The 22,801-nt window shown below is 38.8% G+C and overlaps 1 protein-coding gene across 3 annotated transcripts in view; it reads right to left on the bottom strand.

The window, feature by feature from the left end:
- The window catches only part of ALKBH1 (alkB homolog 1, histone H2A dioxygenase), a 63,682-nt gene that overhangs the window by 25,874 nt on the left and 15,007 nt on the right, over positions 1-22,801 (bottom strand). For 2 of the 3 annotated variants that reach the window (XM_037832183.1, XM_037832184.1), the window contains exon 4: positions 17,450-17,540. In XM_037832183.1, the coding sequence (XP_037688111.1) occupies positions 17,450-17,540 (91 nt within the window). Of the gene's footprint in view, positions 1-12,788; positions 13,961-14,764; positions 14,959-17,449; positions 17,541-22,801 lie in introns of those variants that run through there. The other variant, XM_037832182.1, reaches the window with a different exon arrangement.

Genomic DNA, 22,801 nt, shown 5'->3' with positions numbered 1-22,801 from the left:
AGGACAGTTAACACCTAACAATACCTAACTGTCTCCCTAGGAAAGGCACACTTGCATGAACATCTACCAGCATGCCAAAAGCAGCAGAGATTTTACCCCCTCCCTTGTGCCATCACTTTAGAGCTAAAATAGGAAATCTTTGGGCCCTGTGGACTTCAATGCTATTTGCCCAGCCATGTCTCTAGAATACAGTAATCCTTTTTCAGGGGAGGAGTGTGGCCCTCACAAACTGAAATTCCTCTTGTTCTGCAATTTCCTCTTTTTCACTAATATACCTTGGAGCCCTTTTCATGTCAGTACCTTCCTGTGAAGGGCTGCATAGTATTAGTATTCATAGATTTATAGTGTGTATGAATCACAATTCAATGACCCCTTTCCCTATTAATCAACATTTGGGTTTTTAGTTTTTCGCTATTATGAATTGCACTGCAGTGCACATCTCTTTACACATCTTAGTGTCCATGCGTAGGTATTTCTACAGGGCAGATACCTAGAAGTAGAACTGCTGGTTCAAAATTTAGGAAAACACTGACAATTAGCTTCCAAATAGCTTATCAATTTACATGCCTGCAATCAGGGTGTGAATACCCATTACCTCATAGCCATACCAACACTGGATATCCATATCCATCCACTACTATGTGCTAGGCATGGTTCTAGACACTAGGGTACATCTCTGCCTGTGGCACTTGCATTCTAGTGAAGGGAAGCAATAAACAATTGTTTTTTATATATATATTCTTAAAAAGTATTATTTGCTTATTTAGTAAATTATGTAGCATCTTGTCAAAAATGCTATGAAAAAATTGAGATATGGTAAAGAAAACTAGGAATCCCAGTGGGATTGAACTTTTAATTAGTGTAGTCAAGGCAGGCCTCACTGAGATGACATTTGAACAAATACTTGAAGGTGTGCAAATCTCTGGGGAGGAGAGTGTTCTAGGCAAAAGAAACAGCCCAGTGCAAAGGCCACGAGGCAGGCATATACCCTGCTATGTTCAGAGGCACAGCAATGAGGCCAGTGTAGCTTGAACAGACTGGGTGAGAGAACAGAGAGAAAATGGGGGACTTGCTGGGGTAAAGACTTCAAGGCAATTGAAAGGACTTTGGCTTTTACTTGGAGAAGGGTATCATTAGAGAGGTTTGAGCAGAAGAGTGACTAATATTGACAATAGCCTTCAAGAGTGGGTTAGAGGGGCAAGTGTGGAAGAAGGGGCCATTTAAGAAGCTTACAATAGTCCAGACAAGAAATGACAGTGACTTTGACCAGGGTGGTTAACACTGAGGTGATTAGAAGTGGTTAGATTCTGGGTATTCTGAAGGTAAAGCAAAAGCATTTCCTGACAGATTAGATGTGACATGTGAATGAAAGAATATAAATTGGTGGATTTCTGGAAAGATGGCAGAATGGGGAGTTGCAGGGCTCACCCTTCTCCCCAGAACAGCTAATGGACAGGCAGAAACTGTCTGAAACAACTGTTCTGAGGCTCTAGAGGCCAGGGGAATATTGGACAGCATCCAGAGAAAAGCAGGATAGAGATTGAAAACCTTTGGTGAAAAACTGAGTAACTCACCTGGCTGAGGCACCTGGAGCCCATCCCCCGCCCTTGAAGCAAGCAGCTTCAGGTCAGCTGGGTCTCTGCCTGGCAGGCTGCTGTGGACTGTGAAGCTAACGGGATGCCCTCCCCCCACCAAGACACAGAGGGGGGGTCCCAGTACTGAGCTAGCTATTAGTCAGTGAATTTAGATGGTAGGGTCCTGCTTCTTTTGCTCATCCTGGACAGGAGCCACCCAAGCCACCGTTTCAAAATATCATTTATGAAAAACCTACAGCTAACGTCGTACTCAATGGTGAAGCACTGAAAGGTTTGCCTCTAAGAGCTAGAACAAGACAAGGATGCCCACTGTCACCACTGCGATTCAACATTGTACTCCAAGTTCCAGCCAGAGCAATTAGGCAAGAAAAAGAAATAAAAGGCATCCAAATTGGAAAGGAAGAAGTAAAACTCGCTATTTGCAGATGACATGATCCTGTATTTAGAAAATCCAGAAAAAACAACAGCAAAGCTACTTGAGCTAATAAGTCAGTTCAGCAAAGTGGTGGGATACAAGACCAACAAGCAAAAATCAATGGTACACTAGTAATGAGTTATCTGAGGAGATAATTAAGAAAAAATTCCATTTACAAAAGTCCCTAAAAGAATCAAATATATAGGAAAAAACCTAACCAAAGATGTAAAGGACCTGTACACAGAAGACTACAAAACATTGCTAAAAGAAATCAAAGAAGACCTGAATAAATGGAAAGACATTCTGTGTTCATGTATTGGAAGGCTAAATGTCTATAAGATGTCAATTCTACCCAAATTGATCTACAGATTTAATGCAATACCAATCAAAATTCCAACAGCCTACTTTGCAGAAATGAAGCTAATTATCAGATTTATTTAGAAGGGTAAGGGGCCTCAAATAACCAAAAAATCTTGAAAAAGAAGAATGAAGTGGGAGATATCATGCTTCCTGACTTTAAAGTATATTATAAAGCCACAGTGGTCAAAAGAGCATGGTACTGGCATAAATATACACATATTGATCAATGGAAGCAAATTAAGAGCTTAGAAATTGACCCTCAGATCTACAGTTAACTGATTTTTGATAAGGCTCCCAAGCCCACACAATTGAACAGAACAGCCTCTTCAATAAATGGTGTTGGGAGAACTGGATATCCATAATCAAAAGAATGAAAGAGGACCCCTAACTCACACCCTATTCAAAAATTAACTCAAAATGGATCAAAGACCTAAATATGAGAACCAGTACCATAAAACTCCTAGAAGAAAATGTAGGGAAACATCTTCAAGATACAGTGAGAGGTGGTAGTTTCTTAGACTATACACCAAAGCACAAGCAATGAAAGGAAAAATAAATAAATGGGAACTCCTCAAAATCAAACACGTGTTTCAAAGGACTTTATCACAAAAGGGTGAAGAGGCAACCGACTCAATCGGAGAAAATATTTGGAAGCCATGTATTTGATAAGTGTTTACTATCCAATATATTTAAAGAAATCCTACAACTCAACAATAAAAAGACAAACAACTCAATTAAAAAATGGGCAAAGGACATTGTTCTAGTTTGCTAATGCTGCCAGAATGCAAAACACCAGAGATGGATTGGCTTTTGTAAAAGGGGTTTTATTTTGTTACAGTTACAGTCTTAAGGCCATAAAGTGTCCAAGGCCGCACATCAGTAATCAGGCGCCTTCACTGGAGGATGGCCAATGGCATCCAGAAAACCTCTGTTAGCTGGGAAGGCACGTGGCTGGCATTTGCTCCAAAGTTCTGGTTTCAAAATGGCTTTCTCACAGGACGTTCCTCTCTAGCAAGCTTGCTCCTCTTCAAAACGTCACTCACAGCTGCACTGAGTTCCTTCTCTTTGAGTCAGCTCATTTATATGGCTCCACTGATCAAGTCCGACCCTGAATGGGCGGGGCCACGCCTCCATGGGAATATCTCATCAGAGTCATCACCCACAGCTGGGTGGGGCACATTCCAAGCAAATCTAATCGGCACCAAAACGTCTGCCCCACAAGACTACATCAAAGATAATGGCGTTTGGGGGACACAATACATTCAAACTGGCACAGACATGAATAGACATTTCTCCAAAGAGGAAATGCAGATAACTAAGAGTCACATGAAAAAATGCTCAGCTTCACCAGCTATTAGGGAAATGCAAATCAAAACCACAATATCATTTCACACCTACTAGAATGGCCAGTGCTAAATAAACAGAAAACTACAAGTGTTGGAAAGGATGTGGAAAAATAGGAAAATTTATTTACTGCTGGTGGAAATGTAAAATGGTACAGTCCCTATGGAAGATAGTGTGTTGCTTTCTTAGGAAGCTAAATATAGAACCACCGTATGATCTGGCAATCCCACTACTAGGTATATACTCAGAAGAACTGAAAGCACGGATGCAAACAGACATTTGCACACCAATGTACATGGCTGCATTATTCACAAGTGCCAAAAGAGGGAAACAACCCATGTGTCCATCAACCGATGAATGGATAAACAAAATGTGGTATATACCTATGACGGAATATTATTCAGCTCTAAGAAGAAATGAAGTACTGATACTTGTGACATGGATGAACCTGAGGATATTATGTTGAATGAAATAAGCCAGACATAAAAGAACAAATATTGTATGATCTCACTGACATGAACTAATTATAATAAGCAAACTCACAGATTCAGAATCTAGAATATAGGTTACCAAGAGACAGAATGGGGGTAGAGACCAAGGAGCTGATGTTTAATTTGTGCAGAATTTTTAACAAGATTGACTGTAAATGTTTGGAAACAGATAGAGGTGATGGTAAGACATTGTGAGTGTAATTAATGGCACGGAATTGTGTGTGTGACTATGGTTGAAAGGGAAAGTTTAGGGTCCTGTATGTCACTAGAAGGAAAGCTAGGGGATGAAATATGGGACTGTATAACATAGTGAACCCTACTGTGGATGACAAAGGTGGCTAATAGTATAAATATAAGGTTTTTCCGTGAACTAAACAAATGTATGTCACTATTACAAGGTGTTAACAATAGGGTGATATATAGGAAAAATACACCTAATGCACACTATGGACTATAGTTAACAGTAATATTATAATATTCTTCCATCAATTATAATAAGGTACAAGACCAAAGCTAATAATACGGTGGTTTAAGGGGTATGGGGTTTTTCTTTTTGGAGCAACAGCCATGTTCTCAAATTGATTGTGATGATGAAAGCACTACTCTGTGACTGACAGCCATACATGTTGGATGGATTTTATGGTGTGTGAATGGAAGTTCTTAAAAAAAAAAAGAGAATATAAATCTTAATTTTGTCAAATGGATGGGTAAAAATCCATTGCTTTAATGTGCATTTCTCTAACTACTAGTGAGGTTAGCATCTTTTCACATGTTCTGGTTTTTAGTGTTTTTTTCTTCTGAAAGTTTTCAGTTTTGTTTTCCTTTCTGCTCCTTTCTTTTGGTTAACTCCTTATTTCTTACCAAAAATCTTGCTCATGGGGTTTGCTTGTCATTTATCTTACCTCTCGGTGGGATTAACTTCTCATTTAAATGTATCACTGCAGTGCTGTTAGGTAATAGAAGATTACTTGGTCAAATCTCCTTATAGATGAGTAAATTGGGGCTCACAAAGGATAACTGACGCTCAGTTGAGCGGACTATCTAACACAGCTAAGTGTTAGAGCTCTTAACTAAAATTTAGCTTACTTGATAACCACTCTGTTTCATTTCCCACCTGCTATAGCATATTGCCATTAAGAAATTCATGTCTTACCAATAAAACTCATTGAGAGCCAACAAAAGCATCTCCATGGCGGCTCATATTTTGATAGGACACCTCATTGAAAGGAAAATCAATAAAACTTACCAACCAAGCCAACAAACTAGATTTCAATTGCTCTTTTCATTGTAACCTTTGAAACAAGAAAAAAAGGTGAGATGTCTTTCCTACCTAGCTCCACTACCTCTTAGTCATGCTGAGATGAAGTCATTCCCAGGGCTTTCTGTCTCAATACCATTCTAATTTGCTTTGGTTGACTCCATTTATGGTATTAGGGCTTATTTTTTTTCTATGCTAATGAACCTTTTAGATTAAGGGAAAAAGAAAAAAGTATAAGGCCAGCTTATCTTAATAAAAAAGAAATTGGGAAAATTTGAACACCTGAAAGCCAAGTCTTACCAAGTCTCTGTCCTGTTCAATAACACATATCTTCTCTCTGAGGGTCTGGGATCTTTCTAGGAAAAACCAAGTTACCTAATGTGTAAGAAAAGATGCTGGAAGTGGCCAATAGGCAAAGGCTGAAATAAGTAGCAAAGAGTAGTGAGTGGATACATCTTGGCCATATATATTTTCATAAAGCAAGAGAAGGTCAGAAAACTGAAAAGGGCCTCAGACTGAAATGGAACTTACCAGGGAACACATCTGGGAAGGTGAGCGTGACACTGCTGCTGCTAAGCTCAGTGTGTGCCTTACCTGCCCACTTTCAAAAAGCATCACAAAGGTCTTCTTCAAAAGAGCAGTAATGCTGGCTATTTAAAATTTGGACAATAAAAGAATATTATAACCTTCCAGACTTCCTATGCACATTCCTATTTAAAAAGACATTGATAAAATGCTTTGCATCTTCTCAAGCTGTTTTTCTCACTATATTGAACATTTCCTCCAATTATTAAATATTCCTCTAATACATGTTTTATGGTAGCTTTAAGTATTTTATTACGTAAAATAATTTGATCAAGCAAGTTTCCTTTGTTAAACAATGTTGCTGTTTCTAGATTTGCATTCTAATAAATTTAAGGTAGAGGTAGAATTATCAGGTCAAAGAGTCTTAAACTTAAAAATAAAATAAACATTTATTCTTTTTTAAAAAGTGATAAAAAAAGCATTTTTTTGATGTAAAAGAAAATCAGAAATACAGAAATGCACAAATATAACAACTTTAATCCCACCATCACTGACATTTTGGTAAACATAAACTTCCATTTTTTTTTATGTATATATAAACATTTTATACCTTAGGTTAGTATGCATGGTTTTATACTTGGATTTTCTCATCTAAATGTAAGTATTTTTCCATATCTTTAAATGTTCTTTTAATGGCTATGGTTTTCCATTGTATGGTTATGCTCCACGAAGGCAGGTACTCTGTACAGTAAAACAGCACTCAATAAGTATTTATTGAATGAATACATGAATTGAATTTATCAGTTCCTTGCTATTGGACATTAAACTTATTTCAAATTTTCACTATTATAAACATTTTACCCTAGCTGATCATTTCCCTAGACTAAACTCCTAGGAGGGAAATTTGTTGGGTCAAAGGGTAGAAATTTTAAGACATAATTAGGGTGACCATATAATTTATCATTCAACCTGTTCCCTTCTAAGAGGAAAAGGAGACATAGCCAGGACTGCCCTGGCCAAACTGGGATGTAGTTAACACTTTATAAGATGCCAAACTGACCTGTTCAGGTTATAGCAATTTACATCCTTCCAGCAGCATATTAGAGTCTATGACTCCATTCTTGATACCATACACATTCTAGATTGTATTGAATACCTACTCTGGCATTTCTGTTTCTTCCTTTGGCATAAAATAACAATAAAGAAAAAGTTCATAATAAAAAGAAATTTTCCCCTTGATCCCTTTCTCCTGGTTTCAGGTTCCTTCCTAGGTGTCAGCAAACCTTTTCTGTAAAGGGCCAGAGCCTGTAACTTTCAGGATTTGTGGGTCATGCAGTCTCTGTGGCAACCACTCAATTCTGATGTTAATGCAGGAAAGAAACCACAGAAAATCTGTAAATGAGTCAGTATGGCCTTGATACAATAAAACTTTATTCTTCTTTTGATTTTTTCCAACACTTTAGTTGTATAAAAACTATTCTTAAGCTTATGGGCAGTACAAAAACTAGAAGGAGGGCATGAGTTTGTTGACCTCTGACTTAGAAAATGTTTCATAGACAACTAAAATAAATGTAGAGCAATCATTTCCCCAATTTTTCCTTTTATCTGAATTGCCTAATTTTCCATCTACTGTCAAAGACAGACCATAAGCAGAGTTGCACTGTCTATCTATACCTGTAAGTACACGTGCTTTGCAAAAATAAGTACAAATAAAAATGAGAGAATGAGTAAATTTAATAGTGCAAACAATTCTGCTTGTCATACCACTCAATGAGCACATATACTAGAGCATAGGATGGGAGACAGGAATCTGGCTGGCCTGTATCCACACATCTGTCATAAAATAAGCATCTTGCATCATGGAGTGTAAGTCTACAGATCAATGCAATTTTTTAATAATATGGTCCTTAAACAGAAGCCAATGCTTTTAACTGATATTCAACTGAACAAATAGCAATCTAGTCTAACACTGATTCTGCTGGGCTTAGTAAGTGACAGTGGGTTGTTTCTGGTGGCTCACATATAATATAGTTTATGGAAAATTTACAGGATTTTTCCAGTGCTAATTTTTTTTTTTTTTTTTTGCAATGGGTATATATTTCTTCCCTATATGCCCCTCTATTATTAACTTCTAGTTGTATTGTCATACATTTGTTCTGGTTCATGGAAGAGTTTTCTAGTATTTGTACAGTTAATCATGGACACTGCCCACCATAGGATTCAGTTTTATACATTCCCATCTTTTGACCTCCAACTTTCCTTCTGGTGACATATATGACTCTGAGCTTCCCGTTTCCACCTCATTCACACACCATTCGGCACTGTTAGTTATTCTCACATCTTGCTACAGACACCTCTGTTCATTTCCAAACATTTAAGTTCATCCTAGTTGAACATTCTGCTCATACTAAGCAACCACTCCCCATTCTTAAGCCTCGTCCTATATCTTGGTACCTTATATTTCATGTCTTTGAGTTTACATATTGTAATTAGTTCTTATCAGTGAGACCCTGCAATATTTGTCCTTATGTGTCTGGCTTATTTCACTCAGTATATTGCCCTTGAGGTTTTGACATCAACCTATTTTTTTTTTTTTTAAGATGGTTTTGTTCACACCCCATACATTCCATCCTAAGTAAACAATCAATGGTTCTCTGTATGGTCACCTATTTATGTGTTCACCACCTTCACCACTATTTACATAAGGGCATCTACATTTCTTCCACAAGGCAGGAGGGAGAGTCAAAGAAGGTAGAGAGGGAAAAGAAAGAGGAAAAAAATGACAGCTAGGAAGTAGCAAAAGGAAAAGTAACCTTAAATCAAAGTAGGGTAACAGGTCAGACAACACCACCAATGTCAAGTGTCTAACATGCCTTCCCTATCCCCCCCTCTTATCTGCATTTACCTTGGTATATCACCTTTGTTACATTAAAGGAAGCATAATACAATGATTCTGTTAGTTACAGTCTCTAGTTTACATTGATTGCATCCCTCCCCCAATGCCTCCCCATTTTTAACACCTTGCAAGGTTGACATTTGCTTGTTCTCCCTCGTAAAAGAACGTATTTGTACATTTTATCACAATTGTTGAACACTCTAGATTTCATCAAGTTACACAGTCCCAGTCTTTATCTTTCCTCCTTTCTTCTGGTGTCTCACATGCTCCCAACCTTCCGCTCTCAACCATATACATAGCTATCTTTGTTCAGTGTACTTACACTGCTGTGCTACCATCTCCCAAAATTGTGTTCCAAACCACGCACTCCCGTCTTCTCCTGCAGTGTTCCCTTTAGTGTTTCCTGTAGGGTGGGTGTCTTGTTCACAAAGTCTCTCATTGTCTGTTTGTCAGAAAATACTTCGAGCTCTCCCTCATATTTGAAGGACAGCTTTGCTGGATATAGGATTCTTGGTTGACGGTTTTTCTCTTTCAGTGTTGCTGACAGGGCGGCGCAGGAATGAGACACAGACACAAAGTTAAGAATTAAGGGAGCAGGGGGTCCACTGCATCTCGTGCTGAGTGGACAATAATGCACCTTTGCTCCAGTTATTTATTTCAGATCAGGGAGTATATGCTAAATGTCCTCAGGCTCGGGAGAGCCTACAAGATACCTGTTGCATATCAGAGGGAAAAATCTAGGTTTAGGACAATGGTAAACGTTGTCATCATAGTCACAAGACACGTATCTTTACAGGGCGGGCCTGCACGGCGTTCCATGCAAGCCTGAGGCTTAGCGTTCCAAGCTACCACCCTATATATGCCTCAGGCAACATGGAAGACTCAGTTTCCCACATTTCAGTATCTTATATATATCACACCACTTCCTTCTTGCCTCCATGGTTTCTGCTGAGAGATCTGCATGTAGTCTTATTAAGCTTCTTTTATGTGTGATGGATTGCTTTTCTCTTGCTGCTTCCAGGATTCTCTCTGTCTTTGACATTTGATAATCTGATTATTAAGTGTCTTGGCGTAGGCCTATTCAGATCTATTCTGTTTGGAGTATGCTGCGCTTCTTGGATCTGTAATTTTATGCCTTTCATAAGAGATGGGAAATTTTCATTGATTATTTCCTCTGCCCCTTTTCCCTTCTCTTCTCCTTCTGGGACACCAATGATACGTAGATTCTTGTACTTTGTTTCATCTTTAAGTTCCCGGAGATGGTGCTCATATTTTTCCATTCTTTTCTCCATCTGCTCCTTTGCGTGTAGGCTTTCAGGTGTTTTGTTCTCCAGTTCTTGAGTGTTTTCTTCTGCCTCTTGAGATCTGCTGTTGCATGTTTCCGTTGTGTCTTTCATCTCTTGTGCTGTGCCTTTCATTTCCATATATTCTACTGGTTGTTTTTTTGAACTTTCAATCTCTGCCTTACATATGCCCAGTGTTTTCTTTACAGCCTCTATCTCTTTTGTGAAATCTTCTCTAAACTTTTTGAATTGATTTAATATTAGTTGTTTAAATTCCTATATCTCAGTTGAAGTGTACATTTGTTCCTTTGACTGGGTCATAGCTTTGTTTTTCTTAGTGTAGGTTGTAGGCCACCCCAATCAGGTTTTCCCAGATGAGAACAGGTTCAGGTCACAGAAGGAGGAAATATTCAGTATCTGGTTTCCCTGATGGTTTTTCTTAGAGGAATAATACATCTGTGCTTTTCTGCTTGGCAGGTGCAACCTGTCACCACCTGTGTAAGAGGGTGTGGCCTGTGGCTCTCCTCCCCCAGGCTTTGGGGTCTGGTTCTGGAAAGGTGGGCAATAGAGCTGGGCCCCCCCCTTTCCTCTTGGAAAGCTATGCCCCCTCCAGAGAGGTCACTGCATATCAGTAAGTTCTTTGTTTCTCTGACTCTGCTGATCCAAGTGTTTTGACTTTAAAATGGCTGAGGCTGTCTTTACTGCAAAGCGCTGCAGGTTGGAAGCGGCTGTGTTTTCTCCACAGAGAGAGAAAGGGACAGAAAAGCTCCCAGGTTCACCCGTCAGCCTCTGGGCTCCCTGTCCTGAGACAGATATGTCCCCCAACTCTCCCAAGGTCAGTTGTCACCAAAAGCCTCTGTCTGCTTGTTGAGGATTCACTGTCTGTATTGAGCAGTTAACATTAAAACCCCAGTTGGGGCTGTGCTGAGAGAGTGCTGCTTTCTAGCACCGTGAGGCTTCTGTGAGGGAGGGGCTCTCGGCTCTTGGCTCTCAGCGTGTGTCCGCAGTTTTACTTACAGATTTTATGCTGCAATCTCGGGCATTCCTCCCAATTCAGGTTGGTGGATGATGAGTGGACAGTCGCGTTTGTCTCCCTGCAGTTATTCCAGGTTATTTACTAGTTTTTTGGTCATTTATGAATTGTTCCAGGGGGGACTAACAGTCTCCACTCCTCTCTATGCCACCATCTTAGCTCCTCCTGCCTCCAGTGCTAATTTTAATTATGCAAGTTTCCTATCATGCACTTTAGAACCGAGCTTACAGAAAAAGGATGAATCTGTATTAATGTTTATTCTTTTAAAAAAAAAAAAAACCTACTGAGGATTAGCATATGAACTCAATATTCAATGCTGGTAAGGTAAAAATGCAGGGCATAGCCTCTCTCTCTGGCTAAGCCAACTTGAAAGGTGAAATCACTGCCCTCCCCCCTACGTGGGATTGGACACCCAGGGGAGTGAATCTCCCTGGCAACGTGGAATATGACTCCCGGGGAGGAATGTAGACCCGGCATCATGGGACGGAGAACATCTTCTTGACCAAAAGGGGGATGTGAAAGGAAATGAAATAAGCTTCAGTAGCAGAGAGATTCCAAAAGGAGCCGAGAGGTCACTCTGGTGGGCACTCTTATGCACACTTTAGACAACCCTTTTTAGGTTCTAAAGAATTGGGGTAGCTGGTGGTAGATACCTGAAACTATCAAACTACAACCCAGAACCCATGAATCTCGAAGACAGTTGTATAAAAATGTAGCTTATGAGGGGTGACAATGGGATTGGGAAAGCCATAAGGACCACACTCCACTTTGTCTAGTTTATGGATGGATGAGTAGAAAAATAGGGGAAGGAAATAAACAGACAAAGGTACCCAGTGTTCTTTTTTACTTCAATTGCTCTTTTTCACTTTAATTATTATTCTTGCTATTTTTGTGTGTGTGCTAATGAAGGTGTCAGGGATTGATTTAGGTGATGAATGTACAACTATGTAATGGTACTGTGAACAATCGAATGTACGATTTGTTTCGTATGACTGCGTAGTATGTGAATATATCTCAATAAAATGAAGATTAAAAAAAAAAATGCAGGGCATAGGAAAGATGCAAATTCAGGAAGATATGTCACAAGCAGCAAGTATCAAAGTGGCTTCCAGTCAGTCCTCTATACAAACAAGTAAGCTAGGATGTTTCTAAGAGATTATATGGTAATAGAACAATATTGGCATATCATGTTTCTAGAAAGGAGCAGTAAACTGCTATTACTACTTTAAATACCCCCCACCCCCTACCCCAAGGAGGAGGGTAGTAAATATTATCCTCATTTTAGAATGAGAAAATTGAGGTCTAGAGAAATATAAAATAAGTTGGATCATGGTAGTGACTTGAGTTGGCAGGGGTACAGAGATGAAAACTCAGTGGTTCATGCATTTTCTAACCCATCTACATCAGAAAAGGCAAAGGTGACTGGAATACTCAGGAATATTCTCTCCTGTGACATGGCCACAAAAGGGCACAGGAGGGTAGGGCAGGGTTGGGGAACAGCTTGAGGGCCTCAATAGTCTGAACAATATAGCAAATACAAGTAGGAAAAAGCGATCCAGATATAATAACCCTTGAAAACAGAGAGATCTTTAAATTTGAGTAAGTTTATTCACGTAGAAAAGAGTTGACACAATACACTCAGGATTTTTTAGTCCAACAGTTAAAATTGCATTAACACCAACAGGGAGTGTGGAGACCTCAAGGAAGACACATGCAGAAACTCCTGTTCCTCTCTGCTTGGATTACATATATTTACCTGTTAGACAAGAGAGCTAGCTTTGATTATTTCTTTTCTAGGGGATGAGATTTCCAGTTCCAATGTCTTAACGTGCATAGGATTCTTTGCAATCTTTCTGGCAAAGAATTTCAAAGAAAGATTGCAAAGAAGATCAAAGAATGATTTGAAGAGTTAAGGTGAGACTAACGACTGGTTCACAGAACCACAAGTCACCAGATGCAGTGAGGGGAGGGGCACTGCTTCCCATTAATATCATCTAAATCTGAGGTATTTAAAGACTCCACAGACATAGAGACTCATTTCTACCTCTCTCAGAGGTAGCAGAAAATGCTGAGAAGACTGTCGTGAAGGTCATACCTCCTTGGAATTCGCAACAGACTTTAGTATCAATACTTATCTAGGATTGCATTATGTCAAATACTTCTCCGGGCAAAGTGGTTAATTAGTTTACTCTTTGAGATAAGTTTCAAGGCAACAGTGTGATTCATGATGAGGTTTTCCCTGTCTCTGTTTGTGGCTTGTCTTGGTGCTGAAGTCCACGGCATGGTTATTTACTGTAAGATCTGCCTAACTAAAAGAATGTGATCCCCAATTCTCAGCTGTCAGGGTTTAACCTGGCCCATTTTACTTGGCTAGTCTCATCTTCCAGATGACAAAAACCTGTAGCGATGTGTCTCTTTTTCTCCTCCATGGGTTCCAAAGGGAAGTCCTGGTCTGTGGCCAGTACCTGTCGGACAGTCATGTTAACACGAGCAGTTTTTAGGTAGCTGGCACACACCTGCCAGTCCTCCACAGAACAGGGCTCTACCACTGAATCTCTGGGAAGGACAGCTGGGAGAGATGTTTCCAGGCATTGAGGCAGGTTTTCCCCCTCAGGATGTGGAAGGACTCGAGGGACTGCGTGGTTCAACAGGCGGCTGAAACCTGACATTACCATGATGTCGCCACTGTGCATAAACATGGCTGTGGGTACCTCATCTCTTTTGAGGCCACCCAGAAGAAAGATGGCAGACTGCCCAAAGCTACAAAAAAATAAGTGAAAACAATAAGCAAGTAAGTTTTGGTTTTTAACTATGATCAGGAAAGTTACTGCCAATTGCTGTATATTCTAATTTCAGTTCAATTTATTGTTCCCAAATCCTCCTTAGCTAAGATCCTTCCTCTTTTGGCTTACATACATGAGTGCCCAATCTGTGAACCGCTACTTATGACAATCCACAGAAGCACTTCAAAATAAAATTTACATACTAACAAGCAGCTAAATAACAACCTAAAAACTAAGTTTTAACATTATCCAAATAAGTTTTATTGATGCATCTTTACACGACTGAAGTTTTCCAATAAAATTGAGTACTTTACTATATTTATCATTCCTGTTCACTTTTAAGATAAAACCAATTAATAAAAGATTCTGTTTAGGCATTTTCATTGTGGGATACAGGTAAGTACTTGGCACACATTTAAACTGATGTTTAGGGAGATAAGGATAGTAAATTATTCAAGCTTTGGTGCTTTCCTCTTCTCCTCTAGTCCAAAAAGGTTGGTCACTTTGCTCTATAGCCTTCCACTTGTCTATTCCACAGAGACTGACAATACCTCTCTGTACAAAAGGCAGACTCCATGCATCTCAAGCAGAAATACAAACTGTAATTGGTCACTGTTCTTAATTTTACTTACGATACTGTAAGGTGCCGTAAGTAAAAGAGTATAGAGTCCAAACATTTTAAAAAATTTAATGTTTCAATTTACTCACTTTAACTTAGATATGCTTTAGAAAAAGTAATGAAGTGTTAAAAGTCACTAAAAAATCCCTGGATTTAACTTGCCTGAATGACAGGAGGGGTTTGGAGTGATCTAGCTCTGATTTGTCTACGTGGATTCCCAGTGTGGAGTCTAAGCGATAGTAGTTCAGGATACCCGCTTCAGCTTGGAAACCCTGAAATCCACAGGCAGCAGCCACTTGCTCTGAGAGGAAAGCCAGGTCAGAAGGGAAAGGTGTATAATGATCTGCTGAGTATTTCTTTGGTAAAAGTAGGGAAAATAAGAAAAATAAACAATGATCTCAGGAAAATAGGAAACTGTGGCATAAAATTCATTACCACTAAAAATTACTAACTTAGATTACCACTTGAAAACCACCTAACTTACATGTAATATTAAAATAGTATTATCTATCCATCCACTCTTGAAGCTCCCAGTAAAAGCACCTATAATATGGCAGACACTGTGCTATGCAGTGAAATTAGACTAATACACCCTCCATGGAGTCAAAACATGAAGCAATTACTGTACCACTCTCTAGTATACTTTAATCCTAAACTGTAGATTAGGGTAAAAAGCCAACCCGAAACTGTCACGGCAAAGGGGTGCCTAAAGAGGCACGAAAACTAAATGTAATGTGGTATCCTAGATGGGATCCTGGAACAGGAAAAGGACATTAGGTAAAAACTAAGGAAATCTGAATGAAGTATGGACTTTAGTGAATAATAATGTGCCACGACTGGTTCACTAATTGTAGACAAAGGTACTGTACTAATATAAGTTGTCAAGAGGAGGGGAAGCTGGGTGGGGATAGGGGGGTATATGGGAACTCTGTACTTTCTTCTCAACTCTTCTGTAAATCTAGAACTATTCTAAAATAAAACATTAAAAACAAAATGGCATCTCAAATACCATAGCCAGTTTGTTTTATGAGCTCTCAGCTAACAAGATGACTTAATGCCAGTTTCACTAGTCAATCTGCTGGGATGACATCCTCAAACATCTCAATTAAAACTCTGACTTACATTGTGGCCAAGACAGGACTTTAAAATGGAAATAATTTTCTGTACTTATCTCTCCCTGAATTGTTCTGAACTGGTACCTGAAAAGCCTCTGGCTTTACCACTTAAGGATCACAAATATCCTTTTTCTCTATAAAAATCAAAGGCCAGAATGTATACTCCCTCTATACAATCTGCCTGTGGGCTGGCAATTCTTGAGAATGACAAGGCTGCAGTTGTGAGTAAGACTTCCACTTAACAGTTTCCTATATAGATGAGTTTGAAGGCTATTTTGGCTATATAAGCTTGCAGCTCCCTGACAGACTCTTCCTATGTCTTGATGCTCCTCCTCTCTCACACTTCTTCCTTTGCTGACTTAAATCAACCTCAAATCTGGCTAAGAAATCCACTCTGTCTGGTATCTTCACTAATGTCCTGAAGTATGCTAGCTGAAGCAACAGAGCGGCAGCTCTGGACAGAACTTATTTCCTTAGGCCAGAAGTGAGCTTTAACGTCAGGTGATTACCTACTAGCAACACTGATAAATTTTCACTCCCTATCTCTCTTGGTAAATGAAGCAAACTTTGAGGTCCTTGGTGAATAACAATATCAACAATAAAAACAACAGCTTAATGGATGGTGGTGATGTGTGCATTATGAATGTAATTAATGCCACTGACCTGTACTCTTAAAAATGGCTGCAAATTTTTTACGTTACCTTAATAAAACAGAAAACAAAACCAAACAAAACCCAATAGTGTGTTAATGCATTTAACTTAGACTAGCAAGGCACTGTTGTAATCACTTTGCAGGCATTAATCACTTAATCCTCACAACCACTTTAGGGATGACAGGCTGGCACTATCATCACTAGAGGCAGAACTCAAACAAAGGCTTCTGACTCAAAGAAAATTACATGGCCACTTCTCCAAATATATGTTTCTGGTTTTCCATTAAATCTATAAAGCTGAAAATGAGGATATCATGAATATATTTTGAGCAACATCTATCATTATTCTGAGCAGTTAATATATTCATAATAAGTTGGATTGACTGAAGTTCTATAGAGCTTTTAGAAAGTAACTGGTTAGTAGGCAGAGAATATGGTCTATACCAATTTGTTTTATTCAGTTTACTCTTATAATCAGTCCTTCCACTTGGTGGCAAACATCTCACTGAGACAAGAGGCACTGTGCTCCTAAGAGAAGCATTTTCAGAAGCATAGAGGACAGGAAAGAAGAAATTGTATGTTAAGAAAACATGAAACTTTAACTGTAAGAAATTCCTTCCTACGTCTCTGCTTCCTAGACCTTATATAGCAAGCGAGAAAATCTAGATTTTGGAAGTTCTTTTGTGAGTTAATAAAGAGAGTGCTATAAGAACATGGAGCTTCTTTTACTTCAGACATACAGTATGTAGAAAATGAAAGCTCAATGAACACTAAACAATGATAGAAATAAAGGTAACAACTGAGAATCGTTCTTGAAAGCAGCAAAGAAAAATCTATCACTGAAACCTATTTAGAGAAAGCACTGATGACTTCTGAAGACTAATACAAACTGAGGGCACATGAGAAGAAAATTTCTCGATAAATTATTCATTCCTTTTGAGAACTTTTAGGAGAGAATAAATGAAAGAGATTCTACTACAAATGGATAATATGAGACTTTAAGCTCTGCCAGGAAGAAATGTGGCCCCAAGAGGAATATAAATGAGAAAAAACAGAAATCAGCAAAAAAATTCAAATACCTTACTGTCCCAATTATAATGGTAGCCCAGGGTCACCCAGCGCAGTTTCTCTAGTAAACTTCGGGGTCTCCGTTTATTCACTTCTTTACGCCTGCAAAGATTGGTGGCAAGAGAGAATTTATTAATCTCAATTGGCAACAACAGACCTTCATGTGGACTAAGTATTCTATGGTCTCCAACATCTCAATAATGACGAAACAACAGAAATGTCTCACCTGTCCAGGGGAAATGGGACCCAGAACACTATGGGTAACTGAAAATTTGGTTAACAAAACATTTTCAATTTGATTTGCTAAAACTTGGTATGATTAATCACAGTTATCACTACTTCTATACTGATAGCAGTTTCCCAGAATTGCAAGTTGGGAAAGAAAGTTTGGCAATATATATATACATACAATAAAAAATAGCTGGTTTAACATGACTTCTTTAACCCACATAAAACAGCATAGATAATTGAGGCTTAGCTACCAGTTAAGGCACCACTGTAATGGATTTGGTTCTGACATTTCCTTGTTCAAACCACAGGAGATTTCTGTAAAACAAAGAGATACCCTTTCTGCAATTATATCTTGACTAATAAATCCATGGATTACCTACTCTTTTTCTAAAGAGGAAGTTTTTTTGTTTGGCTCATCTCTAAATATCTGAAAATATGAGAATGCTAGGTCTAATCAATTTACTGAGTTATTTTTCTCTTTGTAATTTATATCATTAAACAGTCAAAAATTTTTTTTTCCCCAAGAACCCCTCTTGTTTAAAAAATAACGATTGGACTCCTGCCTTTAAAGAGTTTATATTCTGACAGGAGATGACAGATGTCTATGAGCAATGAGGGAAAAATTCAAGCCAATACAAAATCCAGTATTAAAATGAATAGCACAGACTTTGAGGGCTGCTCGAATTCAGAAAAAGGAGAGTTTAAAGTCAGTGGTCTAATCAATTTAGGCTTCTCAGCAGGGTTGGAAGTTGAGCAAGTACTGAAGAATGGCCAGCATTTAAACAGGTAGTGATGCAACTGGCAATATGGGCACACAGCATGAGCAAAAGCAAGGGATTTACTGAAGGCCCACACTGTCAGTGGCACTCATTTGATGTCTGGCAAAGAGATGACAGAAGAGATGCTGTCTGTCCTCACAGAGCTTACATTCAGAAACAACACTGTGAGGCAGATAAACATCAAGGCCAGTAGCTAAAAGGAAAAGAAAAAGCACTAATTTATTTATGACAGGTGTGCAGAAAAGAGACATAGTAGTCCTTTTTTTTTTTAATTAAGTAAATTTATTCCAAGCAAGAATTGTGCGCACACTCTAGGCATATTATTTCCACACAAAAACCATCATTGTAGTAACAATATTTAACACTTTGGCCATGAAACTAGAAGATATGTGATAAACTTCTCAAAGTATCTCTTTTTCAGTCACTGAATTCTATAACAACACTTGTAATGCATGCTAGTTCAGTTACAATTTTAAAAATATACTGTTATTGTTCATGTTTAAAACATGTTTGCTGAAATTCTGTATTATCTGAAAATATTTTTTTCAGTAACTTCAAAACATCCACATAAATCTTTTTGCATTGTAAAACCAAAAATGCTTTTTCAAGGACCAAGTAATCAAGTCACACTACTCCTGGTCACAGATATAAATGACCTTCAGCTTTATAAATAGCTCTCTTTTAACACTTGCCCCTATTTTAATATGCCAACAATCACTTCACTGATATCCTAGAGTTTTCTTGCAACAGACTCATCCTTATACCTTTGGTCAATAGTTCTTCCTCTTTACAACCCTCAAAGTACTTTCCTGATACACCTTCTACCTCAGGTGAACAGGGTAAATAAATAGAAGTCTGGGCACCTTCCATAGGAGTTTTGAAAAAAGCCCATGAAACCTAATTGAAAAGCGGTTTGACCAACAATGGAATGTTTACGTACCTCACAAAATTAGCTGGTACATCAGGATGTAATAAATTTATAGTAACATTTGTGCTTTCTAAGCAGTGGGCAAGTTTTCTGGTAAAAAAAAAAAAGTTAGCCAGTTTGCTCCTACTATAACAAAAGCTTTTATTATAGCTTTGTTCCCTATTCAAATCTTCAAAGTTGATACCTCCATATTTATAGTTTGGGAGAAACTACCACAATGCTGCTGATAGCTGAGCTTTTGAGGAGTCCAAGGAGAAGACTGATGAGTAGGAAGTGGCCCAGATTGTTCACTCTAAACTGCATCTCAAATCCATCTTCAGTCTTCATGTAAGGACACTGGATGATCCCTGCGTTGTTGATCAAGACATCCAGCCTAGGCTCTTCTTGGAGCACCTCCGACGGAAGGCATGCATGGTGTGCAGGGAGGCAAGGTCCTGCTCCTTGATGACGAGTTCCCTAGCCTGCTGGCACTGAGGCCCGGCTTGGCAGCTCACCCTATCTTTTTTTTTGATATATACACACATATATATGTGTGTGTGTGTGTGTGTGTGTGTGTATATATATATATATTTTATTTAGATTGTTCACATACCATACAACTACCTAAAGACCTAAAGTGTACGATCAATTGCTCATGGTACCATCATACAGCTGTGCATCCATCACCACAATTTTTTTTTCAATTTTTAGAACATTTTCATCACTCCAGAAAAGAGACAAAGACAAAAAATTGAAACTCAAATCCTCCCATACCCCTAACCACCCGCCCTCCATTACTGAGTCATAGTTTTGGTATAGTACATTTGTTACTGCTGATGAAAGAATGTTAAAATACTACTAACTGTAGTATATAGTTTGCAATAGGTATACATTTTTTTCCTATATGCCTATTATTAATTTCTAGTTATAGTGTCATACATTTGTTCTAGTTTGTGAGAGAGACTTCTAATATTTGTACAGTTAATCACGGACATTGTCTAACACAAGATTCACTGTTTTATACATTCCCATCTTTTAACCTCCAACTTTCCTTCTGGTGACATACGTGACCCTGAGCTTACCCTTTCTACTTTCACACACCTTTCTGCACTGCTAGTTACTCTCACAATATGCTACCATCACCTCTGTCCATTTCCAAATGTTTAAGTTCACCCTAGCTGAACATTCTGCTCATAATAAGCAACTGCTCCCCATTCTTTAGCCTCATTCTATATCCTGGTACCTTATATTTCATGTCTATGAGTTTACATATTATAATTAGTTCGTATCAGTGAGACCCTGCAGTATATGCCTTTATGTGTCTGTCTCATTTCACTCAATGTAGTACCCTCAAGGTCTCTTCATCAACCCATTTTTTTTTAAGACGGTTTTGTTCACACACCATACATTCCGTCCCAAGTAAACAATCGCTGCTTCTCTGAATAGTCACGTATTTATCTATTCAGCACCATCGTCACTATCTATATAACGATATCTCCATTTCTTCCACAAAGAAGGAGGAAGAGTTAAAGAAGGCAGAGAGACAAAAGAAAAAGAAAAAAAGAAAGAGAGAGAGAGAGAGAAAACAAAACATGACAGCTAGAAAGCAACAAAAGGAAAGATAGCATTAACCTGAAGTAGAATGAAGAGTAAGACAACATCATCAATGCCAGGAGTCCCATACGCTCCCTCTATGTCCCCTACCCCATATGCATTTAGCTTTGGTATATTGCCTTTGTTATATTAAAGGAAGCATAATACAATCAATGTTTCTGTTAATTATAGCCTCTAGTTTGCATTGATTGTATTTTCCCCCCAATCCCACCGAATTTTTAACACCTTGCAATGTTGACATGCATTTGTTCTCCCTCATGTAAAAACATATTTGTACCTTTCATCACAATTGTTGAGCACTCTAGGTTTCCCTGAGTTATACAGTCCCAGTCTTCATATTTTGTCTTTTGTTCTGGTGTCTCACATGTTCCTAACCTTCCTTTTTCAACCATACTCACAGTCATTTTTGTTCAGTGTACTTACATTGCTGTGCTACTATCTCCCAAAATTGTTTTCCAAACCTCTCACTCCTATCTTTTTCTTTCTGTCTGCAGTGCTTCCTTTAGTGTTTCCTGTAGAGCAGGTATCTTGTTCACAAACTCTGCCATTGCCTGTTTGTCAGAGAATATTTTAAGCTCTCCCTCATATTTGAAGGACAGTTTTGCCGGATATAGTATTCGTGGTTGGTGGTTTTTCTCTTTCAGTATCTTAAATATATCACTGCACTTCCTTCTTGCCTCTATGGTTTCTATAGAGAAATCCGCACATAGTCTTATCAAGCTTCCATTGTATGTGATAGATTGCTTTTCTCTAGCTGCTTTTAGGATTTTCTCTTTATCTCTGACGTTTGATAAGCTGATTATTAAGTGTCTTGGCGTAGGCCTATTCAGATCTATTCTGTTTGGGGTACAGTACGGTGCACTTCTTGGATCCGTACTTTTAAGTCTTTCATAAGAGATGGGAAATTTTCATTGATTATTTCCTCTATCATTGCTTCTGCCCCATTTCCCTTCTCTTCTCCTTCTGGGACACCAATGACATGTACATTCCTGCTTTTCATTTCATCCTTAAGTTCCTGGAGATGTTGCTTGTATTTTTCCATTCTTTTCTCTATCTATTCTTTTGTGTGTTGGTGTGCTGTTTTGAATGTATTATGTCCCCCAGAAAAAGCCATATTCTTTGATGCAATCTTGTGGGGCAGACACATTAGTGAGGATTAAGTTGGAATGTTTGGATTAGGTTGTTTGCATGGAAATGCGCCCCACCCAACTGTAGGTGATAATTCTGATGAGATATTTCCATGGAGGCATGGCCCCACCCATTCAGCGTGGGCCTTGATCAATGGAGCCATATAAATGAACTGACGGGCAGAGGGAACTCAGTGCAGCTGAGAGTGACCTTCTGAAGAGGAGCTACAGTCAAGAGGGACACTTAGAAGAAAGCACAGGAGCTGCAGATAAGAGACAGTTTGAAGATGGCCTTTGAAAGCAGACTCTTGCTCCAGAGAAGCTGAGACAGGACTAAAAATATCCCAAGTGCAACTAAGAGTAACATTTTTGAGGAACTGCAGCCTAGAGAGGAACATCCTGGGAGAAAGCCATTTTGAAACCAGAACTTTGGAGCAGATGCCAGCCACGTGCCTTCCCAGCTAACAGAGGTTTTCCGGACACTATTGGCCACCCTCCAGTGAAGGTACCTGACTGCTGATGTGTTACCTTGGACACTTTATGGCATTAAGACTGTAACTGTGTAACCAAATAAACCCCCTTTTATAAAAGCCAATCCATCTCTGGTGTTTTGCATTCCGGCAGCATTATCAAACTAGAACAGATTTTGGTACCAGGAGTGGGGTTTGAACCCACGCGGATATCAAATCCATTAACTTTTCAGGT

Source organism: Choloepus didactylus, chromosome 4 (assembly GCF_015220235.1).
Source record: "Choloepus didactylus isolate mChoDid1 chromosome 4, mChoDid1.pri, whole genome shotgun sequence".
NCBI classification, from domain to species: domain Eukaryota; kingdom Metazoa; phylum Chordata; class Mammalia; order Pilosa; family Megalonychidae; genus Choloepus; species Choloepus didactylus.
The sequence above is the reverse complement of the archived record's forward strand: the minus strand, read 5'-3'. Positions and strand labels throughout refer to the sequence as shown.